Genomic DNA, 25973 nt, shown 5'->3' with positions numbered 1-25973 from the left:
TAATTATTCATTGTAAATAGTTAATGCAAGATATAATACAGAGCAAGATTTAATGGAATTCAAACATCTGCAGTTTACATGCTGAGATCTTTGTCATTAACTCAACTACTATGAATTGTTCCTTAATAAAGCCTGTTTTGTTTTTTACTCCCATGGACACTTTTAGTCTCTCAGTTGCTGTGCTTTTAAATATTGTCTCCTGCAAAGCCAGGAACTTTTAATGCAGCTTAGGCATTAAACATCATCACAAGCCTTTTATTTAGCTGGCTACATTAATTGAGAATTGTAGCTGGGATGACTTCCTCTTTCAAAAGTTTAACTCTCACTAATTGGTTAGGCTCTCTCCTATAAAAGAGAAATGCCTTGATAACCATGAGAGGCTTCAAACCACTTTTTCCTACACTTCCTATTACTTGAGTGTCTTTCTTTCAGTTCTCAAAGAAAAAAGAAAGATGATGTCACTTTCTTTCCTTTTCTGTGAATTGTGCAACACTGTGAATAATTTCCTTCCAATCATGTTAGTAAGTAAATTCCTTTACTGGATCAATTATCTTCTCATCTTTTGAGAGGAAAAAACAATATTCAATTAGTACTGAACTGCTCTTCTAAGCTTTGAAGTTTTAACATCAGCCTGGTCAGGTCAGCTTGTTTCTTAAATGAGCCAAGTGCCCTTCCCACCTCTGATGTTTTTGGTCTGCTCTGAACATTTAAAATATATTTTAAAGCTACGGATAAGTTTCAAAGTAGTGTTCACGAATTTCATCATTCCAAAAACCAAACTTTAGTAATAGAAATTAGAAGAAAGTCGACCCAAGTTATGGGTAGTCCTTCACCCTTGTTTCGGATATAGTTCCTTGAGACTATCCAAAAAATTGGTTGTTGTTTATGTGAATGGGTGGAGTGGGAAAGAGATGTATACATAATATTAATTTTTTAAATAGAATATATTCAAAGATTTGTTTTAGACTTGAAGTACAACCACTATTTGCAGTTAACTTCTATTTGCAAGTTGCTTCTTAGACTCATTATTTCCAATCCAAATCCTACAAATACTTATTTATTACCTGCTATGTGGTGCAATGGATAGTGCACTGGGTTTGAACTCAGGAAGATTCATCTTTCTGAGTTCAAATCCAGTCTCAGATACCTACTAGCTGTGGGCAAGTCACAACCCTGCTTGCCTCATTTCCTCATCTATAAAATGACCTGGAGAAGGAAATGGCAAACCACTCCCATTTCTTTACCCAGAAAACTCCTGAAAGGGGTTATGAAGAGTTAGACATGACTGAAAAAAATGACTAAATGACAATAACAGCATGTGCAAAGGCACTGTGAATAGCACTGGGACTACAAAAACTGAAAATAGTTCCTGCCCTCAAGGAGCTTATATTCTTCTGAGAGAATGTAATACACAGAAAAATGATTATTTGAGGAGGGAAAAGGGCTAAATCTCGAGGGATCAAGAATGACATTATTTATGAGATGGCAGTAGGTCTCTATGGGCAAATCTAGTTATAGAATTTTTAAATTTGTCCAATCAAATGAAATTGTAAGTAACAGTGGGCATGTTTTGGTTGGTAGCCAAGTTTGTGCAGTAGGAAGATTTGGAGTCAGAGAACCTCAGATTGAGTTTTGGTTTGGCCACTCACTACATTTGTGACATTGGAAAATTCCTTTACCATCCATGGGGTTCAATTTCTTTATTTGTAAAATGAGGAAATTGGACTAGGTAATTTCTAAGATCCGTTCCATCTCTAAATCTATAACCCTATGAGTATCAGCATTTCAGGACTTTGATTTTGCCATTTAATATTATGTAGTGAATTAGCTCATGGGTCCTAGTCTTAAAGTCACATGGGAGGAACAAATGTAACATTCTCATTATGAGATCCAGATGACACAGACCTTTTTTTTTTTTTGTCTCTCTGTCTCTCCTCTCTCTGTCTCTTTTGGTCTCTTTCTCTCTTGTTCTTTGGCTTTAAGCTCTCTTCTGCCACTCTGAGAGTCTTTGTTTCTAGGAAGAGATGACTGGTCTTCAAAGCTAGAATAATAATTTAATGATATCTTTCAGAGCTCCATCACCATAGTTTAAAAGATGTTGAGTTGTTTTGTGGGGATCATTAGGACTCTCTGGCTGCCTTTCTACTCAATCACTCCCTGCTCCCTAAATGGAGATTTGTTCAAGGGGCATAATCTGACTCCAGGATCCCCAATAAGTTCCTGAAATATGCTCTTAAATTGCTCAGGGATCCCAACCTGACTAACATTCCTGCTCACACACCAATGCACACTAACTTATCTTATTCACATTTATGCATCCCACTGACTCTTACACTGAATGATTGACCTCCTACTTGCATATACTTGAGTTAAATTGTGTCCCTTGCTTTCACACATTCACTCATGCTGCATTCTCTCACAAACAGGAGCTATGTTCCACATGATGATGATGATGAAGAAGAAGAAGATCATGGCTAGCATTTATGTAGCACTTTAACTGCTGTGTGTTGTAGGCATGTGACACATTTGATCACCTATTCCATCAATGACTACTGCCAGGAAAATGGCCTGTCAGTCACTTAGAGCCTCTGATTTATTGACGGCTCTTTTGCCCCTTCCATCTTCCATGTCCAGCTACCTGACTGTTGTAATGGGAATGCAAATTTGGAAGATCTTCCCTGCCCCTAGGCTAAAGTGCACCAGAAGCCTGGGGAGGGAGGCTTGTTTTTCAGTAGATACTTTTTGATTCGCCAGTGGGTCAATAAGGTTGTTACATTCTCTGAGCCAGGAGAAGGCTATATAAGCCCTGATGTGTAGCTTTGTTTTGGGACTCACTTTGAGAAGTGTTCTGTGATTTGATCTGAATTCTGGGAAGCCGTTGTTGAGAGTCCCCTGGCTTTGAAAAACCCAGATGTGGAAACCGAGATGTTGCCTGGGTATGGATGTAATGGCTGGACAGTTTGGAAAGCTGTCTACTTGATCTGTTAATGTCTTGATAATTCTGCCTGTATGCTTTGAAGTTTGGGGTGCTGACCTATTTCCCCTGAACAAGGTAAACGATATATGTCTGATTAAAGTACGCTTGTTAAGCCATTTTGAGTTGCTTTCCTTTAACAAAGCAGATCCAAGAACCTGTGGTAGCTGCAAACCCTGAGGACGCTTGGGGTGCTTGCTGCTACAACTGTCTGACTCTGGGAATCCCCACAGTCTAATAGCAGGCTTAAGCAAGGACTTGATGGTGATTACTATAATTGCACTGATGCAAAGCCCTGCACTTATCTGGTAAAACAAGAAGCTGTTCCTGTTGATAATCTCAAGTTTTTTAAACTTCTCTAGCTAGCCAAACGTGGACTAAATATTGTGATGATCAGCAGGACACTTGAAAAACTCCAGGCAGCTGCAAAAGGGATTGGTAAGTGATTCCTAGCAATGAAAAAATTGTTTTGAGGATTGCAGAACAAGGCTGCTCATCCTTTCTGCATTCAGCCTGTTACCTGATAAGGGAGCCTTGATACATTTTCTCTTCAGTAGGGGTCTCTAAAGTGAGGCCCCTGAGTTGCGGCAGGTCTGTGGGAGGGTGAATCTTATTCTAACCTTCCTTCATGGCTTCCCTTTTTGCCCCCTCCCCCAGCTTCCACCCATAGTCTTAACTGGTAAAGTATCCTGCCTGTATTCTCTGGCTAGACATAAGAAGCTAATAACAAATGTTGATGATGTCAGGATTTGAACAATCTTTGTCTCCCCTATATCACTAAAAGATAAAGTAAAAAGGAATGCCTCCACAATTAAAACATTAAAGTTCTCCTGTGAAATTGTCTACACCATAGGTAACTTCCAGAAGACAAGATGGTGGAGTAAGGAGGAAATCCCCATAACCCTCCCATATTCATTTCCAAACAACCATAAAATAGTACCCTCAAACAAACAAAAGATGGGGTGAAACAATCTTTTAGCTCAAGAAACTTGAAAGATTGGCAAGAAAGGTCTGTCTCACTCAGGTAAAAGGGGAATGTAGTCTAGGCTACAAAGCATCCCAGCAAGCCAGCAGCAAGCCCCACCTCGCAAACCAGTGAGAGATCTGCAGCCCCAGTGTGGTGCAGCAGGCAAAAAATACCTAGAGCTCCCACATGCCTCAGTATGGCCAGGCAAATGGGCAGATTCCAGCTCTGAGAAACACCAAGAGCTTCAGTGTAGCCCTGGGCAGACAGGTGGCCTACAGCAGCCCCACCTGCCACCTATCTCACAATAGAACTGGGCAAATACTTAGACCCAATTGTACAGGTGCTTAAGCAAACAAGCAGTGCCAGTACCGGCCCAACCCCACCTCCCTCAATGTGCTTTAGCATAGTCTTGTGCAAACAGGCAGTTACCAGCAGTCAGATTACCACATGCTCCAGCATAGCCCCAGGGAAATGCAGAAACACCCCCACCAGTCTTAGCACCACAAGACACTAGCAGTAGGACCCTGGATCAGCACCAAGTAAGCTGGCAGAACTCTACAGCCTCTAGCAGTGCCAGCTACCCCCCACCCTACTGCCTCAGTGTAGCACTAGACACAAGAATCCTGCATGGCCTCATGGCAACATAAGCATGACACAAGGAAAACAGCTAGGGGCTGCAGCTCCTGGCATAAGAAGCCCAAGACAGTTGCCCTTATACTCTGGAAGCAGAGCTCAAATTTAAAAGAAAAGAAAAAGGTCAAAAAAGACGAGCAAACAACAACAACAAAAAGAATCTGACCATGGAAAGTTATGGTAAAAGGAAAGATCCAGACACAAGCTCAGAATAGGACTGGGCAAAACCTAAAAGAAAACAGAAAGTGGTCTCCAGCCCAGAAAGAACTCATGGAAGAGCTCAAAAAGGAGCTTAAAAATCATATGAGAGAGGTGGAAAAAATGGGAAAAGAAATGAGAGTGATCCAAGAGAATTATGAAAAAAGTCAACAGCTTGGTAAAAGAAAACAGTTGTTTAAAAAGAGGAATTGGCCAAATGGAAAAGGAGATACAAAAACTCACTGAAGAAAACAATTTGTTAAAAAGTAAAATTGGCCAAATGGAAATGGAAGTACAAAAACTAACTGAGGAAAACAATTCCCTAAAGGTTAGAATTTGGCAAGTGGAAGCTAATGACTTTATGAGACATCAAGAATCAATCAAAAAATTCAAAAGAATGAAAAAAAAAGAAGAAAATGTAAAATACCCCATTAGAAAAACAAATGATCTGGAAAATAGATCCAGGAGAGACAATGTCGAATCATTGAACTACTTGAAAGCCATGATCAAAAGGAGGACCTGGACAGCATTTTTCAAAAAATTATCATGGAGGGGTGGCCAGGTAGCACAGCAAGTAAGAGCACTGGCTCCAGTGTTGAGAAGACCTGGAGATCGAATCCCGGGCTCAGACGCTTAGCATCCACCCAGAAACACCTGTCCGTGTAACCTTGAGCAAGTTACTTAACCCCGATTGCTCAGGGGCGGCCAGGTGGCTCAGCAAGTAAGAGCACCGGTTCCAGTGTTGGGACGACCTGGAGATCGAATCCCGGGCTCAGACACTCAGCACCATACCCAGAAATAACTGGCCATGTAACCTTGAGCAAGTTACTTAACCCCAATTGCTTAAAAAAAAAAAAATAAAAAAATTATCATGGAAAACTACTCTGGAACCAGAGGTAGAATAGGCATTGAAAGAATCCACTGATCATCTCAGGAAAGAAATTCCAAAATAAAAACCCTAAGGAACATTAGGTCAAATTTCAAAACTATCAGGTCAAGGAAAAAATACTGAAAGTGATCAGAAAGAAGCAATTCAAATATCAAGGAGCCACAATCAATCACATAGAATTGGGGTGGCTAGGTGGTACAGTGAATAGAGCACCTGCCCTGAAGTCAGGAGGACCTGAGTTCAAATCAGGCCTCAGACATTTAACACTTACTAGCAGTGTGACCTTCGGCAGGTCGCTTAATCCCAATTGCCCTCCAAAAAAGCAAAAAACCCAAACCAAACCAAAACAAAAATCCCCAAAAGATTACATAGAATTTAGCAGCTGCAACATTAAAGGATCAGAGGTCACGGAACATGATAACCTGGAGGACAAAAGAGCTAGGACTACAACCAAGAATCACCTGCCTGATGAAATTAAACATAATACATCAAGGGAAAAAATGGTCACTCAATGAAAGAGAACAATTTCAAGCTTTCATAAGGAGAAGAACAGAATTGAGCAAAAAATCTGATCTCTAGAATCAAGACCCAAGAGAAGCATAAACAGGTAAAAAGAGAAAAGAAAACACAAGGAATTCAATGGAACGGAACTATTTAGAACTCTACATGGGAAGATGACCTGTAGTTCCTAAAAACTGCACCATTACTAGTGCAACTAGAAGGAGTGTGCTGAGACACAGAGTGCAGGTTTAAGGTGAAATGGAAGGTGTGACATAACAAATAATTAAGGGGTGAGAAAGAGGCGTACAATGGGTACCGAAGGAAGGGGAGGTAGAAGAGGGTAAATGATTCCAAATGCAGAGGCTTAAAAACCTATTAGAGTAGATGGAAAATTGGGAGAATGGGAGATAAGCATCACTCGAACCTTACTCTTTTCAGTATTATATCAAAGAGGGAATAATATGCACAATCAGTTGAGCATAGGAATCTAGTTTACCTGACAGGACAATAGGAGAGAAGAGATTAAGTAAAGCAGAGGGAAGGGGAGAGAGTGACAGAAGAGAGGGCAGATTGGGGGAGGCAGCAGACAGAAGCAAAACACTGGTGAGGAGGGAAAGGGTGAAAGGAGAGAGAGGACAAACAGGGATGGAGGAAAACGTGCAGTTGGTAATCATAACTATGAATGTGAATGGGATGAACTCTCCCATAAAATGGAAGCAGATAGCAGAGTGGATCAAAAACCAGAATCCTACAATGGGTTGTTTACAAGAAATACACTTGAACCAGAGAGACACACGCACAGTAAAGGTAAGAGGCTAGAGCAGAATCTATTATGCTTCAGCTGAGGAAAAAAAACAGGGGTAGCAGACTGGATCTCAGACAAAGCAAAAGCAATAATAGACAAAATTAAGGGATAAGGAAGGAAACTATATCTTGCTAGAAGGTACCATAGGCAATGAATAATATCAACACTAAACATATATGGACCAAGTGGTATAGCATCCAAATTCTTGAAGAAGAAAGTAAGTGAGGTTCAAGGTTCAAGACCAAACAAGAGATAGAGAGCATTATGACATGTGAAATAGACAATTTTGATTCTATTAAATTTAAAAGATTTTGCACAAACAAAACCAATGCAACCTAGATTAGAAGGAAACTAGAAAACTGGAAACATTTTTTACAGCAAGTGTCACTGATAAAGGTTTCATTTCCCAAATATATAGAGAACTGAATCAAATTTATAAGAATATAAGCCATTGCCCAGTGGATAAATGGCCAAAGGACATGAACAAAATATTTTCAGATGAAGAAATCAAAGTTATCTATAGGCATGTGAAGAAGTACTCTAAATCACTTTTGACTAGAGAAATGGAAATTAAAACAACTCTGAGGTACCACCTCATACCCATCAGATTAGCTAATATGACAAAAAAGGAAAATGACAAATGTTGGAGTGGATGTGGGAAAACTGGACACTAATGCATTGTTGGTGGAGTTGTGAACTGATCTAACCATTCTGGAGACTAATTTAGAACTATGTCCAAACTATGTGCATAACCTTTGATCTAGCAATACCATTACTAGGTCTGTACTCCAAATAGATCATGAAAAAGGGAAAACTACCAATATATGCAAAAACTTTTATAGCAGCCCTTTTTATGGTGGCAAAATATTGGAAATTGAGGGGATGCCCATCAATTGGGGAATGGCTGAACAAGCTGTGGTATGTGAATATAATGGAATACTATTGCACAATAAGAAATGATGAACAGGAAGATTTCAGAGAAACCTGGAAAGACCTGTACAAACTGATGTAAAGTCAAATGAGCAAAACCAGGAAAAAGGTCATCGGGCAACACGCTCAGACGTCACTGTGCCCTGTGGAGATCTCCAGTTAATACATGACTGTGCTTTGGGGCACTGCTATCTCCTCCACCTTTTAGATTTTGTAGCAGTTCTTATTGTGCCATATGAAGGGAGCTTCAGCCAACTGAAGAAAATTTAAAATTATTTCAATTCATCAGATGGACTATATAACCCAAGCATATTCTCCATTGAATACCAAACTGCAAAGTACTTTAATTTAATGATCCAATAAAGGACTACAACCAGTGTTGTACACAATATCAACAACATTGTGTGATGATCAACTATGTTGACAGCTCTTCTAAGCAGCATGATGATCCAAGATGACTACAAAGGACTCATGAAGAAAAATGCTATCCATAACCAGATAAAGAACCCATCAACTCTGAATGCAAATAAAAAATCAAAGCATAATTTTTTCACTTAATTCTTTTTTGTGTTTTTTCTTTTGATCTGTTTCTTCTTTCAGAATTGTGACTAATATGGAAATATATTTTACATGATTGCACATGTATAACGCATATCAAATTGTCTACTCTTTTTGGAAGAAGAGAGGAGAGGGAGAGAAGAAAGGAAGGAGGAAAATTAGGAACTCAAAGTCTTATAAAAATGAATGTTAAAAATTATCTTGACATGTAATTGGGGAAAAATACTATTAAAAACATAATCACATACAAAAAAGAGAGAAGTTTTCTGTACCAATCTCAGAACAGAGAGATTGATTGGCCTCTAATATCCATTTTTTATGTAGGAATATTGTATGTATTCCCATGCAATCATGAAAATTTTGTACAAGCCTATGTTAACTTCCATGATTTTAGGTAGTCTGTTAGAGATTGAAGAAACAGTGGTTTCAAAATTCTTCCCCAAAGGAGCTGGGAATTTAAGAACTCTAGGCAATATTAGAAAACTATTTGAAACTACCTATTCCCTGAATTTTCCTCTTTCAATCAAATGAAAATATGAATTCAATTTTGCCCTCCAAGGAGGGTAATATACTTGCATCGAGGCATAGCAGTAACAGCACCCCAAAACTGAAACTACTTATATATGGTTTTAATTACAAATGTGCTAGTGACTGACCGACTTGCAACACTGGTTGTAGTCCTTTATTGGATCATTAAATTAAAGTACTTTGCAGTTTGGTATTCAATGGAGAATATGCTTGGGTTATATAGTCCATCTGACAAGTTGAAATAATTTTAAATTTTCTTCAGTTGGCTGAAGCTCCCTTCATATGGCACAATAAGAACTGCTACAAAATCTAAAAGGTGGAGGAGATAGCAGTGCCCCAAAGCACAGTCATGTATTAACTGGAGATCTCCACAGGGCACAGTGACGTCTGAGCATGTTGCCCGATGACCTTTTCTTGTAACAGGATTCTGAAGTACAGGTTGCACAGCGCTTCACCTTGCAGATAGGTGCATAATAAATGCTTATCGACTGATGACCTCAATGACCACGAGAGAGAGGCTGACAACTTGGCAGTTCTGCCTCACTTAAATCTGATTCACTTGAGGGAGGCTGACAACTTGGCAGTTCTGCCTCACTTAAATCTGATTCACTTGCTAATGAAGACCTTACCCTATGATGTCATTGGTCCCCATTGAAAACAAAGGACTGACTGACTCTCCTATTGGTTAGCTAAACTGTTTGTCAATTTTTTTACATTAACCACACGTGTACATGTATATCCCATGCATGCACACACGCACATATAATCACATCCCCCAGCACTATGCACTAGAGGCAGCTGCAACCTTGACTCGGCCCACAGGACAACAGAACGGGAACTGAAGGTGGGCAGAATGTGTATGAGGATCGGGTTAGTGGTACCAGAGCCACTGATGATAGGAACGGTAGCACATTCTCCACAATGGATCTTGAACAATCTTATTGGCAGTGATTTATTTCATTTACTTATTTCTAGTGATTGATTTCATTTATTTATTTGAAGTGATTTATTATGCAGTGGAATTTATGTTTTATGTCTTAATAAAGAGAAATGTCTGTTATAAATTCCCATGCTGGAGTTCTCCTGCTAAGTGTCTTCTTTGGGGATTATTTGAAAAAAACGGGGGCCCCAGATTCCCCAGGGAGAGAATCAGGGTATTCTTTTGTACAATTTTTATTCTCATCTTTGCAGAGCAGGCAACAGGTCGTCACATAAAGATCATACAAGCAGACTTTACCAGAGATGACATATATGAGAACATCAAAGAGAATCTTCAAGGACTAGAAATTGGAATTTTAGGTAAGTGAATCAGGAATGCGAAATTTGCCTCGATGACAGTGGAAGTTTGCTTGAACAATTATCTGACAATGTTCACAGCCACATTTACTAAATAATGTCAGTTCAAAATGAATGCGTAGCTGCATTTTCAATCATACTCCGTTTTTATTGTCCACATAAATGGAAGGGAACAGTGATTTCAGCACTCTGAACAGCGTGTACATCGGTGGAAGCGCTCTACTTCACAAAACATCTCATATGTACTGTTGTATGTGGTCTTTACGACAGCCCTGTGAGAGGGTAATGCTGTGTCTGTCCTCCCCCAGGAGGACATGATGACAGGACTGAGGTAATACCCACTCAGTGAAGAGGCCCCTTTAAGAAGGGAGTCTGGGGATGGTTCATTTCATTTTTCTAATTAAAAGAGAGGGTAATATGTATTTTACAGATAAGGAAACTGAGGTTTCTGGTGGTTAACTGAGGCTAGGAAATGGCAGCATGGAGACTCAAACCCTGGTATTCTGAATCCAAGTTCAGCATTTTTCTTTATTATATCACAGCTTGCACCAAATAGAAAAATTCATTACAATTATTTTGGGAGGTGGTGGCTAGATGGCCCTGGAGTCAGGAGGACCTGAGTTCAAATCCAGCCTCAGACTCGTAATACTTACTAGCCATGTGACCTTGGGCAAGTCACTTAACCCCAATTGCCCTGCCTTCCCCTCTCCAAAAAAGCAAAAAAAAATTTATTTTGGGAAAACACACTAAGCTTCCTCTCCCTCCCTCCCTGCCCTCATAAGATTTACCATCTTAATTATATTCTGCTGAACTTAACCTTCAAATGAATCTTCATTCAGTTATCACTTTTCATTTATTAGAGGAGGTTGTTGCTCAATAAGCTGAGAGGCAAACGGAAGCTAGTTTGGATATAAAAAGTTGCTGTGAATCTTCTGTAAAGTATATAATTCACATGTGGGCAATCAAAGGTTGACTAGTTTTTAAAAATGTTACACTGTGTTATGATTTTAAAAAAAATATGGGAGAGGGAAGGGACAGAACAAGATGTTTACATTTGGCCTGATCCATAGATCTTGGACTTGGAATCCTGCCTCACACGATTACTACCTTTGTAATCATGGGCATGGCACTTAACTCTGAGTTTTAGTTTCCTCGCCTGTAAAATGGGCATAATAATACCTATACTACCACACAACAAGGTTGTAAGGAAAGCATTTTGTCAAATTTAAAGTTCTATAAATGTTGTGGTGATTTTACCAACCAGTGATATAAATCTAAGTTATAGTTGGAAAGAAAATTCATCTTTTCTCTGGTCCTTAACAGTCAAGTATATGTAGATTTTGATTGATCAAAATTTGGGGGCCCTAAAAGTCCTAACTTGGAGGAAAATCAGGTTATGGTGCATCTGTTTTCTATATCACCAGTACCTTTTGACAGGCTTTAAATTCTTCCGTTTTCTCATAGTCAACAACGTTGGAATGATCCATCGTTATTTTCCATGCCATTTCCTTAGTGGACCGGATGAAGTACAGGTCAGTAGATTGGCTTTTTTATCTCTATATTGTTCATCTTACCTAGTGACAATTGACCTCTGGGGTCTACCTGCTACCAGGGGTGGAGAGCCTGCAGTCTTGAGGATACTCTCTAGGTCCTCAAATGCAGCACTCTGACTGAACCCAAACTTCACAGAACAAATCCCTTAATAAAAGGTGTCTGTAAAACTTGGACTCCGTCAAAAGGCTACACCTAAGGACCTAGAAGGCCACGCGTGACCTGAGGCCGAAGGTTTCCCGCGCCTGTGCGATCACACGGGTCTGGGAGAGTCGGATCACACTTAGGTTGGTCATAGCCCCAATTGTGAGCTACGTGAAGCTTGTCTTTGATGACCTCCCCCCTCTCCCCCCCACCCCATGCCCCAGCTTATCCGAGAGTTTAGGACGCCATACTGTGAAACTCCAGTCCAGGATTTCAGGATTTCTTTAGGAGGCCAGGATTCCATACTGTAGTACCCTAGTAACACCTAGCCTTCCCAATATAGCCCAGCCTGTGCACTCACTCTGCTACCCATGTTTCCCTGATAATAAGACAGTCTTTTTTTTTTTTTGGAAAGAAAAACACCAGAGGGCTTATTTTCAGGGGAGGGCTTATGTTGTCCTGCCTCAGCTCTCCTCCGCAGCACTGCTCTCAATGGCGCCAGCAAGCAAATCACTGGGGAAGAACAGGATGACGCGCTCACTGCTGCAGCTCTGATTGGATGCAGCTCGGAGCGCGGCGTGCGTTTCATGGAGGTGGGGGCGGTGCATACAGAGGGTACCGTAATGTAGCATGTAGCGCAGGGGATCACCTTCACTACAGTAGCAATCTCAATAGGGCTTATTTTCAGGGGAGGGCTTATTTTAAAGGAATCTTACACAGTAAGGGGAGGGCTTATTTTCGGGATAGGTCTTATTATCGGGGAAACATGGTAACCTCCTCTAGCAGGTTGGGTCCCCGGAGTGTGGCTACTGTGTGCCTCCCTGCAGGCCTAGTAACTCAGAAAAGTTGAGGGTGATTTTCTAGCACTATAGCTCACAAGCCCCCACTACTGTGTCCCTCCCCATATTGATTATCAGCTGATATCAATCAGTCAGACTTAACTAGCTTTTATTCAGTAAGTCAACACACATTTATGAAGCACCAGACATTGTGTCTGCAGATACAAAGAAGGACAAAAGACAAGTCCCCCCCCCCTTGAGGATCCAGATTGAATGAAGGGACAACTTTGCACAATGTGCTTTACATGGGATGAACAGGAAATAACCGATGGGGGAAATGCCAGGCTTAAGAGGGCTTGGGAAAGGCTTCCTGCACAAGGTCGGATTTTCCAGCGAGAACAGCTGATTACCCCCTATCCCCCCAAACACACACACACACACACACACACACACACACACAGAGGCGTAGATGTACAGCAGATACAGAATCCAGTGGAATGTGGGCTTAAGCATAGAGCATATGTAGCAAAGGAGATAAGTCAGAATTCCTGTTGCTGGAAGTCCTTTTTTTCTCCATTTGTGAAATCCCCTATAGGTATAAGTGTTTCTTTCTGTTGGGTTCTTACAGAGACTTAAAGCTGCCTTTCTTCAGAATGCTTACCTCCGCTCCCAATGCTTCCGTCAGTCACTGCTAGCCCTAGCACACTGCCAGGATATGGATGGGATATCACAATCCTCTGAGTCACCAAAATTCATAAGGCTGATCTCTGGTCAAGGAGTTATTCTCCGGTCCCTCTACCTCCTAAGCAATTCCCTTTCAAGGGCTTGGCTGAAACTGCTCTCTCATGGCTCATCACTAGAATCCTGACTTGTTCGTTTATACAAAACCCACAGCATATGACTGCTTTGGTTTGATGGATTGGTGCTAGGCAAAATTTAGTTATGTAAATGTTGCAGATTTTCTATTACTTAGTGATGTAAATCTAAATTGTACTTGGAAAGAAAACCCTCCTTTTCTCTTGTCCTTATAATAAAATATATGTAGATTTTGATTGATCAAATGTACTTTGTAGGGTTTAAAATCAGGAAATGAGGAAAATCAGATTGAAGAAAATCAATCACTCATTTGGTTGATTAATTGAGTTAATCCCCAACTTTACACTGGTGTGGGAACCTGTTTTATTAGACTTTTCTTTTCCTTTCCACAAATAAAAGCTTTCCAGGTAAGGCTCTACTATCAACTATCCAAAGTGAAAATCTGGTAATCTAATCAATGAATCCACCCCAATAGATACTGACATGTATCAATTGTAAAAGATGTAACTTGTAACTAACATGTAAAAGAAAGCAGGCTAACTCCTTGTTTTCTCTCTCTTTTCCCAGATAAGATGCATTTATAATGTAGAATGGCAGCCTGCCCAATGGAATTTCACACTAATGTTACTAATACAATATAACCATATCCTGCCACAACATCCATTTCCTATTTACAATATTTTTTCCTATGGAACTCACTGCCTGATAATATTGTTTAATGTACTGTTGTGTTTCATAGAAGTAGTTTAACATTGTAGGTATGGAAATCTGTATAGACATTTTAATAGTGACCTTTATCTTATTTATTTATACCAATTGGAGTTAAGTAACTTGCTCAAGGTTACACAGCCAGTTATTTCTGGGTGTGGTGCTAAGTATCTGAGCCTGGATTCGATCCCTAGGTCATCCTGACACTGGGGCCGGTGCTCTTACTCGCTGTGCTACCTGGCTGCCCTATCTTATTTATTTTTAATTAATTAATTATTAATAGACCTTCTGAGGATCCTGTCTTAGCTTTTATTGTCTAAGGAAGGATAAAACCCTTGTTGCCTAACCCAGGTGAAAATTTCCTTTTCCTTCACTGAATAGGCAAAGCAATATCATCAGAAAAGTGCTTAGCTTGGAGTGCAAGTGCCATATTCCAGCTTCACACTGTATCATTTCTTCAGGGGTGTGGACTGAGCTCAATTGCTGAGGGTCAGATTCATAGCTCTAGAGCTTAGTCTAAGACAAACATCACCATTTCTCAAATATCCTCCAGTTTAATTCAACAAAGATGGATTCTACACTTATTATGCGTAAGCTACTGTTCTAATTTCTGGAGATACAAAGACAGAAATCAAACAGTTGGGGCAGCTTGGTGGCATAATGAATAGAGCACTGGCCCAGGAGTCAGGAGGACCTGAGTTCAAATGTGGCCTCAGACACAACACAAAAACTAGCCGTGTGACCTTGGGCAAGTCACTTAACCCCAGTTGCCCTGCTTTCCCCCCTCCAAAAAAAAAAGAAAGAAAAAGAAATCAAGCAGCTCCCATTCTTCTGGGGGTCTATGAGAAGCACACCAGTAAGAAAAGCTCAAGGAAAGCTGAGCCTGGAGAAAATACTAACAAGCGGCTAGAGGGGCGATCATGAAAGATGTCAAGGAAGATCTGGCACCTAAATCGAGTTTTGAAGGAAGACAAAGATTTTTGAGAGGTGGAGATGAAAGATTATATTCCAGATTTGGTGACGAACTCACATAGGTGAGAGAAGGAATATTAAGCTCTGGAAATGTCCAATTTGACTGATTTATAGAGTTTGAGAAAGGATCATAACTTTAGGGGAGGGGTCTTATTTTGTGGATGAAAAAAATGGAGGCGCGGAGAGATTGTGACTCTCCTAGTATCACACAAAGGCAGTATTGAGATTTGGAAAAGATCTTTTCTCTCAGAATTCAGTATTCTTTCTACTACACCATGCTGCTTTCTAGCTTCTCTCTTTTGCTGACTACAGAATGCTTTTTTTTTAATCAACCTTTTTCATTCTAATGGAATAAAAGTCTTTTATAATAATAATAGTTTGCATTTATAGCAATTTAAGATTTGCAAAGTTCTTTATGAATACTATCTCATTTGATCTTTACAACCACCTTGGGAGGTAGATACTAATTATTGTTATTATTCTCATTTCATAGATAAGGAAACTGAGGCACACAGAATTCAAGTGATTTTCCCAAAGTCATACAACTAGTAAAGCTTTGAGTCTAGATTTGAACTTAGGTCTTCCTGACTCAGAGTCTAGTGTTATATCCACTGTGCTGCCTGTTAGAGTTGATTTTCCAGCTTATGTTTACCACAAAAGATAGCTCAGGGCTAAAACAAGGATGAAAAAGTGACAGAGGGGAAGTCAGGGCAGAAAGAGAAGGTGGATGTGCCTATTTTGGAGTGGAGCTCAGGAACAACTCACATCCTGCCTGATTTCTTTTTTCTTGACCCACAATCCTCTTCCTCAGTATAAGCCATGTCTCAGGATAAGCTAAGTGATTTTCCCAAATGAGTGTGAGAATTAATTATTGTTTTTTACAGGACCTGATCCACTGTAACATCTCTTCCGTAGTCAAGGTAGGTGCCAAATATTAGAGTAAGTACTTATTATATATCTTAAACATGAAATGCAGTGTACTGGGTACTGGGGTCAGGGATAGGTGGGGGAGAATTAGCTAAGTAAGATTTTGGGTTCCCTGCCCGCAGGGAGCTTACTGTCCAAGAGAGAGATATGTCACTATTTCCTGGGTGTGAATATTCCCTGCAGCCATTCATATTGAAACCTCTCTATCTCAGTAAATGGTTATTGAGAGTTACCTTGGCAGATCATTTATCAACAGGGAAGAACTTCCTGTCCAAATGTCACTAGATACTTGAAGCCGTGGGCTAGATTTTTGTCTTCTGTGAACTTCTGAGAGTATAGACTGCAGTTTGTCTATACTGTGGCTGTTCTCTCTATGGAACCTAACTTGGTCAGCCTTCTCTTTCCCTTTCAGTTTAGAGCCTTTATCACATCAACCTCACAATGTTGTTTTGCCATCCTCTCCCCTCCCCCCCCATCTTCTTGCTTCATATCTCTCTCTCTGTCTTCATCCTGATCTCCCTCTCTGTCTATGTATGTGTCCATCTTCATCTATATCAATTAATACACATTTATTAAGCACCTACTATGTGCCAGAAATTGTGCTAAGTGCTGGGGATACAAAAGGATACTAAATATGGTCTCTACTCTTAAGGAGCTTACAATCTTATGGGGGAGAGAACATAGAAACAAATATATACAAAGCAAGCTATGTATAGAATGAAAAGGAAATGACTAACAGAGTGAAGGCACTGGAATTAAGAGGGGTAGGGGAAGGCTTCCTGTAGAAATTAGAATTTTAGTTGGGACTTAAAGAAAGTCAGGGAGGTCAGTAGTTAAAAGGGAAAAGGGAAAGAGTGTTCCAGGTATGGGGGACAGTCAGAGAAAATTCCAGGAGTTCAGAAATGGAGTGTCTTGTTCCTAGAATGGCCAGAAGGCCATGTGCATGTATTTCTATATCAACTAAATTGTGGTGTTTAAAAAGTTTGAGAAACACAATTTCTGGGTAATTAGCCATTTTATTAATAATGCTAACATTTTATTAAAAAGTCAGTGGCACTCTCAAATGCCAAAGACCTTTGTGGCAGTGGGCTCATGGCTTATATGCCCTTGGAAGAGAGGTCTTCCATAGGGTGGTAATCAACTCTGATGGGTTATCAATTAATGAGAAATGGACTTCACAAAGTGAAGTGGGCTCACTCCAAAGTGGGGCTGACAGTGACATCATATCATTCTTGGAAAGAGAATTTTCCTATGTCCAGACCACCTTTAACCTGGGGCAATCTAGAAAAAGGATCTATCTTCACCTAAGCTTGATTGAGCAGAATTTCACCTTAGGTTTGAGATTTCTTGTAAGGTTGGATGGGGCTCTAATCACCATTGAGGTGAGTTAGTTCAATGTCCTTCAAGAAATTGAACTTTGAGGGCAGCTAGGTGGTGCAGTGAATAGAGCACCAGCCCTGGAGTCAGGAGGACCTGAGTTCAAATCCAGCCTCAGACACTTAACACTTACTAGCTGTGTGACCCTGGACAAATCACTTAACCCCAATTGCCCTGCTTTCCCTCCTCCAAAAAAAAAAAAGAAATTGGACTTTGAAATGAAGACTATAGAGAAAGGAGGCACTCTGGATCTCCCCAAATCATTGCTTCTTAATAATAATTTCTCTCAACATCTACATAGAGAGATTCACAGGTACATACATATTTTTAAAAACATCTTTCAGGTTGCTATGGTCATTTTATCTTTTATACCCAGCCTTGGTTTGTCCTAATAATAGCGATAACAAGGACGTTATTGTTGAATTGTTTATTAGTTATTGTCAGTCATGTCCAACTCCTTGTGGCCTCATTTGGGGTTTTTTGGCAAAATGCTGGAGGGATTTGTTATTTGATTTTTCAGTTCATTTTACAGATGAGGAAAGTGAAGCAAACAGGGCTGACTGACTTGCTCAGGGTCACACAGCTAATAAGTATCTGAGGATAAACTTGAACTCATGTCTTCCTGATTCTAGGCTAGGCACTATCCAGAACACTACCTCACTGCCCCAGTAACAATAGTAGCTAGCATTTCTATGCTGTTTTAAGATTTTGGAAGCACTTTATGTATATTGTCTCATTTGATGCTTACAACAGCTTTTTGATACGTGTTATTATTACCCTCATTTTATATATGGGGAAACTGGGGCTAAGAGGTCTTGTGTCTTGACCAGGGTCATGTAGGTAATAAGAAGATCAGGCAGAATTTGAACTCAGTTCTTTCTGACTCCAAATCAACTTTCTCCACTGTACCACCTAGCTCCTGAGCTGCTAAGCCTCTTCACACAATTCTTACATATTATGGTACTCCTTTGTATTCAACCTCATTTATTTTTCTTTGCTTCTATCTTCTGTAGCTCCTTTTATGGCTTCCATCAGTGAATTTCCTGAGTGTCCATGTTAGGTGGTTTTTTTTTTCAGGGAAATTCCCATTTCTTCCTCCTTAGACTCATTTCTGCTCACTCACCTTGGACCAATTTTCCTTTCAAATATTGATGGTGGATCCTCTCTTTGAACCTTTGAGAATATAATTATTGTTTACTTGGTACTACAATAATTAAAAAAGAAACACTATTTTGGGGTAGTAAATGGAAGGGTAGCTAAGAAAAGAGGAGAGAAGGGCCTTTTAGCCTGTGAGGGTCTGGTAAAATAACAACAACGACAAACACTGACTGGAAACTGGGAGCTTTACGATGGTACCCAAAATGAGGTCATGGCATCATAAGATTTAGAATGAAAAAGGACTTTGAGGTCATCTAAGAGCCTAGCACGAGAAGGAAACAGGCCCTGAGAGAAGTGACTTACCCATAGTCATATAGGCAGTAAATAGCAGAGCTGGGATTTGAATCCAGGTTCTCTGACTGGAAATCCAAAGTTCTTTCCGCTTTATCACATTGTGGTTCAACTGGAAACATGTTGCTGTTGTTCATTCATTTCGATTGTATCCCACTCTTAAGGACACCATTTGCTTTTTTTGGAGAGCAATTAGGGTTAAGTGACTTGCCCAAGTTCACACAGCTAGTTTTTGTGTTAAGTGTCTGAGGTCAAATTTGAACTCAGGTCCTCCTGACTCCAGGGCTGGTGCTCTATTCACTGTGCCACCTAGCTGGCCCATCATTTGCTTTTTTCTTGGCAAAGATACTGGAGTGGCTTGCTATTTCCTTCTTTAGCTTATTTTACAGATAAGGAAACTGAGGCAAACAGGGTTCAATCACATAGCTAGCAATTGTCTGAGGTCAGATTTGAACTCAGGAAGATGTCTTCTTGACTTCAGGCCCCAAACTCAACCAACTCATTGTGCTGCAGTATAGTCGGGGTCTATTGTACTCTCTTTGTCCTATCCACCAGAGAAATCTGGTAGATTGTATGGTGACCTTCGGGCTCATTCAAATTTTTGTCTCACTATAAGTAAAGTACCTTTAATGAAATTAAGGGAATAGAAGAGAGAGCTTAGCAATGATTAACCCTCCCGGAGATTTCAGAGTGATGATCTTGGCTTATTTATGTTTTCCCTGCCATCTATGAAAGAACAATGTTGGAGGAGCTCTGTATTTTATTGGGTAAACCTGGCTTAAACCCAATGACATTAGAGGGTAACTGGACAAACCTCAAATCCAGCCACTTTTTGGTGCAGAGCCAGCAAGAGGCAATTATGAAGTAAACCAAGTTTATGGCTCTTGTGACCTCAGTTTTTCCTTTCTGTGCACTTTTCCCTTCTCCATGAAGCTGCTTCTTTATCCCTTGTCTTTCCTTCCAGGCGCTCAGTGCTCCTATGCCCCCATCCAAATAAGATTTTAGGAAAGGATTTGAAATTTATCATTTATTCCTCATCATGGATTTAGCTATTAAGTCAAGTTGTTAACACAGTCTAGAATATCTTAATAATATCTTAAACTTACATAGTGCCTTAGAGTTTACAAAGTTCTCTCCTCACAATAATCCTGTGAGAGGTCACCCCATTTTACAGATGAGGAAAATGGAGTTCAGAGAGATTAAATCAATGTGTACATTGTCTCAAAGGGAATAAGTACCACAGTTGAGATCTGAATCCAAGTCTTCTGGATCTGTCTAGTGGTGTTTGCATTTTTGGATAATAAATCTAACATGCATACAGATATGTCACTTTGTTTTCAATAATAATAATATTTATTTATATTTAAAATATAGAAAATATTTAATAAAAATAAAATACTTAGCACTTACATAGCACTTTAAGGTTTGCAAACTATCTTTACACAAATACCATTTTTTAATCTCACTGTAACTTAGGAGAGAGGTGCTATTTTTATTCTCATTTTACAGAAGAAGAAATTGAGGCTGAGAGAATATAATTAGAACAGAGATTCTCCATTTTATTTTGTGTTGTGGATCCAGGAATGGTCTGGCTTAACAGCCAGTTTTCTTTTTTTTTTTTTTAAAAAACTTTGGTAAATTTTCCCCAAAACTTTCCCTCCCTTCCCCCCCCCCCCCAATCTTATTACAAAAAGAATTGCTAAATTTCAACCAGAGATGGGCGAATATAAATATTTGATTTTTTTCTCATCTGAGATATGTACCCTCTGAAATTTGTACATAGAAGGAATCTCTGAATCTCTGGACCCCACATTAAGACCTCCTTAACTAGAGAGAAGGTTTTCCAATCTTCCTTCCTCCAAACCTCTTTATCCTGGGGGACACATTCTCTTCTTGGCTCTGCACTCAGTTGTTTTCACAATTTTCCCACTGTTTGTTGCAATCTTTATCAGCCTTGTTGAAAGCAGTAAGACCTCCCCTCATCTCCCAATCCTCCCTGCCTCCTACCTCCAAGTATCTTTGGCAATACTTAACTCCTGTTATCTTTCTTAGATGACTCGTTTGATTCTGAGAGACATGGAAATAAGGTAAGTTCTGAACCAGCCAGTCCCTTTCTAAGTTACAAGTTCCATTTTCTGGCAGATTGCCCAGCTATTCATGGTCTCAACTAGAGAAATTTTAGAGGTTTATCTCCCAGGGTGCTGATACCTGAGACATTTGATTCCTGTTGCTGTTACTGTTTTAACAAATGACAGAAATAATGATTTAAAAAAATAACCATAACTCCCTGGGCCAAACTTTTTTTCTTTTTTTTTTTTTAGTATCAACTTAAATATTGAAACAAATACAAAATAAGAAAAGGGGGGAAAAAGCACTACCATATGCACAGCAGAACATAAGAGGATTCAAAATATACAGCAATAAATTTCCATTTCAAGAAAGTCTATATAATTGTGTTGTATAAATATATAAATATAAAAGTCTATATAATAATGCTGTCCATCTTTTCTTTGCTTCCTTGTAAGTCTTCTTTTGTTCTCTGCTGTGCACTTTTTACTTGGCTCTTTTTCCCTTCCTCCCCCTCCCCCCAGAAAGCTGCAGTTAAACATGGATATATAAATACACACACAGACATATACACACAAATATTTACATATATATACACACATACATGCATACATACATATATGCCCTTATATACATATATTTACTTACACATACATATCCTTAGATATCTGCATCTATGTAAGTCCTGACTATACTTATTTGTTCTATGTTATTCTGAGGTTGGATAACCTCCTTCTTCATAAGTTGAAGTCTTTCCATATTTTTCAAATCCACCAACTCATCATTTACTACACCACAGCAATATTCCAACCTCATACTGCTTAGTTATTTTAAATAGTTCAAAACAATGTTGATGAATATGACTGACACAGTTTTTGTTGGTTTTTTGTTTGTTTGTTTGGGGTACTTTTTGCTTTTTGGAGGGCAATTGGGGTTAAATGACTTGCCCAAAGTCACATGGCTAGTAAGTGTGTCAAGCATCTGAGGTCAGATTTGAACTCAGGTTCAAATTCCCTGTGCCACCTAGCTGCCCCTGACACATAGTTTAGTGTCCCAATTTTTCTCTTTTGATTTGACCTATTTTAGCCTTAACTTTGTCTGAGATCATGATTATTATGCCTACTCCTTTTTCCCTAACACATTCTACTCCTGAATCTTTATTTTATGTTTGTGCATCTCTTATTTCTTATCCCTCCTGACTCCTCTACTTTACTTATACCTGCTACCTTTCCCTCCTATTACTTAGCCTACCCTTCTCCAAGGATCCCTCCCTTATCTTCCCATTCCCATTGATTTAAACACCTTTCTATGCCCCTTTTTAATCTATTCCTTCCCCCTACCCTCTAAAGATCCCTCCTTTATCCTCTTCCCCTTCCTATTCCCTTAGTGTTTTATTTCTTTTTGAATTTAGAACATTTTTATACTCATATGTATATATGTATATGTATATATATAGTTCCCTCTTTAACCCCTTCCCAATGAAAGTAGGTTTCCAGAACTACCAGTCCCCCTCACACATCTAATTCCTCTGTCAGTTTTTCCTCTCACACTTCATTTGTAGTTGTTCCTAAATGGTTTTACTTTTAAAAATCATATCATAATCAGGTCTACCCCAATTTTTCTTATGAACTACCCAGTTACTAATAACAATCTTAGAAGTATGTTTTATATTTCCTTGTATAAAAGATAAACAGTGTGTCCTTACTGAGTCCCTTGTAGTTAGTCTTTGGTATGTGCCTTGTATTTCCCTTGGCTCTTGTGTGTCAAATCTTCTATTGAGTTCAGGGTGGTTGTTTTTTTTTTTGGTAAACAAAATCTTGACAGTCTAACACTTCATTAAATGTCTTGTGCTCCCCCTCCCCACCCCCACCCCCCCTTCAGGATTATGCTCAGCTTTGCTGGGTATGATATTTTTGGCTGGAACCTCAGTTGTTTTGCTCTTCAATATATAATGTTCCAAGACCTGTGGTCTTTTAGTGTCACTGCTGCTAGGTCTTGTGTGATTCTAATTGTGGCATGTATCAGCAAGCACCCCAGCATCCTCAGGGTGGCTGCCAACACAGGTTCTTAGATCTGCTTTGTTAAAGGAAAGCAACTCAAAATGGGTTAACAAGCTTACTTTAATCAGTCAAATATATATGTCGTTTACCTAGTTCAGGGGAAAAAGGTCAGCACCCCGAATTTCAGAGTATACAGACAGAATTATCAAGACAGAGAAACAGATCAAGTAGACAGGTTTCCAAACTGTCCAACCATTACATCCATACCAAATCAACATCTGGGTTTTTCAAAGCTGGGGGGCTCTCAACAACAGCTTCCCAGAGTCTCATCTGATCAAATCACAGAACACTTCTCAAAGTGAGCCCCAAATCAGAGCCTCAAATCAGGGTTTATATAGCCTTCTCCTGGCTCAGAGAATGTAACAACCTTCTGGACCCACTGGCCAATCAAGAAGTATCTACTGAAAAACAAGCCTCCCACCCCAGGCTCCAGGTGCACTTTAGCCTAGGGGCAGGGAAGATCTTAAAAATTTACATTCCCATTACATGGCACCATCATATTTAAATTTTTTTTCTTTCTGTTCATAATATTTTATCCTTGAGCTGGGAGTTTTAAAATTTGACTATGATATTCCTGTGGGTTTTTCTCATAAGATCTCTTTCAGGGGATAATTGGATTTTTTTTGTTTCTATTTTCTCCTCTTGTTCTAATGTTTCAGGACAATTTTCTTTAGTTATTTCTTGTATTATTGTATCATGATTCTTTTTTTGATCACAGCTTTCAGGTAGTCCAACTTATGCTTTTTCTTTTTGATGTGTTCTCCAGATTAGTTGTTTTTCTTATGAGATGCTTTACATTTTCTTTTATTTTTTCATTCTTTATATTTTGTTTTATTATTTCTTGGTCTCTTATAACTTTACTGAATTCCCCTTGCCCCATTCTCATTTTCAAGGAGTCATTTTCTTCCTTAAGATTCTCGATCTCCTTTTGTAACTGGTTAACTTTCTTTTCATAATCTTCTTGTTTTTCTTGTATTGTTCTCCCTCCTCCCCCTCCAGATTTTCCTCAATCTCTCTATTTGACTTTTAAAGTCTTTTTAAAGTTTTTCTATGAATTCTTTTTGGACAGGCGATCATTTGACATTACTCTTTGGAGTAGAAGAGGGTTTTCTTGCTTCAGTATCCTCCTCTGAATAGGAATCCTGGTCTTTTCTATTCTCATAGTAACCCTCTATGGTTAGATTCTTTCTTCTTTACCTGTACTTTTTTTTTAATTTGTAGCAGCTTAGTTTTTTTAATCACTTCTAGTCCTCTGGCCTCAGATCCTCCTTCAGTTCTCTCCTCTGGCCTGGAGCTGAAAGCAAGACCTGCAGTCTCCTGTAAGTGCCCAGCTGCATCCCTACCCCACTACTTTTGCCAGGCATGTGCTGGCTCCTCACCCAAGGCTGCATCTATGCAGCACAGTCATGTCTGTTAGCAGAGATTCCCTAGATCTTCCCTGGCTCAGATACCCAACTCCTCTCATTGCCTTGGGGGGCAAAAGTTCCTGTAGCTGGGGCTGAAGCAGCATCCCAACCCAGATAACCCAGGTGCTTGTGGCTTGTTGTTTAAGTGGAACTAGCTTTAAGGTGTCTATTCTTCATAGAGATCAAACTTCTTCCTTTGGATTTTTCTTCAGTTCTTTCACTGATTGTCCCAGGAGAACCACTGTTCTGCTCCTACACTTATTTATTTTTACCACTCTGTTCACCTGGAGGTGCTGTTTTATCTTGTTGTGGGGGAAGTCTGGAGAGTGTGGAATTTTCTGACCTATTCTGTCATCTTCCCAGAATCCTCTGGCCAATTTTCCATATGGACTTGAGTATTGTATAAGTAAAAATATTAAAGTAGTAGCCTGCCCCCTTTAATTACACACTAAATTCCATTTTTTCAAGGATCCCTGGTTTCAATTTAAATCACTTAAACTACTATTTATTAGGCATGTGCCTGGCTAGTCTTGGAGACACAGAGGCAAAAAACAAAACAGTCCCTGACCGTAAGAGCCATAAAGATGGGGATGATAACACATACAGAGAGAGTACATGTAAGACATATGTACATATACATACATACACAGACAGACAGACATGTGTACACACACACACACACACACCCCATAGTGGATAGACTGCTAGAGTGTTGAATTTGGAGTCATGTAGACCTAAATTAAAATCTTGCCTCAGACACTAACTGTGTGACCTTGGGTAAGTCACTTACCTTTGTCTACCAGTTTCTTGATCATAAAATGGGGATAATAGCACCTACCTCCTAGTGTTGTTGTGACAATCAAGTAATATAATAATTATAAAACATTGAGCACAGTGGCTAACACATAGAAATTTTATAAATGTCAGCCCATTATTATTATTGTCACCTGTTTGAAAATTTCTGTACTGATACATTTTCTCTCAGGTGGCTTTCAGTCAAGAAATAGTAGATTTTCTTATTTTTTTCACAGGAAAAATATTTTTGAAAAATAAATTTATAACTTCATTCCTAGGTTCATTAAGAGCCATTAAGGGGACAGCTAGGTGGTGCAGTGAATAGAGCACCAGCCCTGGAGTCAGGAGGACCTGGGTTCGGATCCCATCTCAGACACTTAACACAAAAAACTAGCTGAGTGACCTTGGGCAAGTCACTTAACCCCAATAGCCCTCCAAAAAACAAAAAAAAAAAAAAAAGAGCCATTAAGGGACCTTACTTGTCTTTTTGTTTATAAAATCTTTCATTTCATAGATGAAGCAATGGAGGCCCAAAAAGTTGAGTGTATTTGTCCAAGGTCATATAACCATACAAATGAAAGAATGAAATTTAATTCCATAAATATTTATTAAGTGTCTATTATGTGCTAGGCATGACTTTAGG

At 39.4% G+C, this 25973-nt stretch overlaps 1 protein-coding gene across 4 annotated transcripts in view; it reads left to right on the top strand.

The window, feature by feature from the left end:
• Positions 1-25973, top strand: part of HSD17B3 (hydroxysteroid 17-beta dehydrogenase 3) — a 60399-nt gene that overhangs the window by 20339 nt on the left and 14087 nt on the right. For 3 of the 4 annotated variants that reach the window (XM_069088015.1, XM_069088017.1, XM_069088018.1), the window contains exons 2-6: positions 3337-3412; positions 10175-10282; positions 11744-11811; positions 16134-16169; positions 21055-21089. In XM_069088015.1, coding sequence (XP_068944116.1) covers positions 3337-3412; positions 10175-10282; positions 11744-11811; positions 16134-16169; positions 21055-21089 — 323 coding nt within the window. The remainder of the gene's footprint in view (positions 1-3336; positions 3413-10174; positions 10283-11743; positions 11812-16133; positions 16170-21054; positions 21090-25973) is intronic. The other variant, XM_069088016.1, reaches the window with a different exon arrangement.

This window comes from Petaurus breviceps, unplaced genomic scaffold (assembly GCF_028583685.1).
Source record: "Petaurus breviceps papuanus isolate PSGF00001 unplaced genomic scaffold, PetGlider_PUasm1.0 183, whole genome shotgun sequence".
NCBI lineage: Eukaryota > Metazoa > Chordata > Mammalia > Diprotodontia > Petauridae > Petaurus > Petaurus breviceps.
Note: the sequence above shows the minus strand (reverse complement) of the source record. Positions and strands in the feature narration are given on the sequence as shown.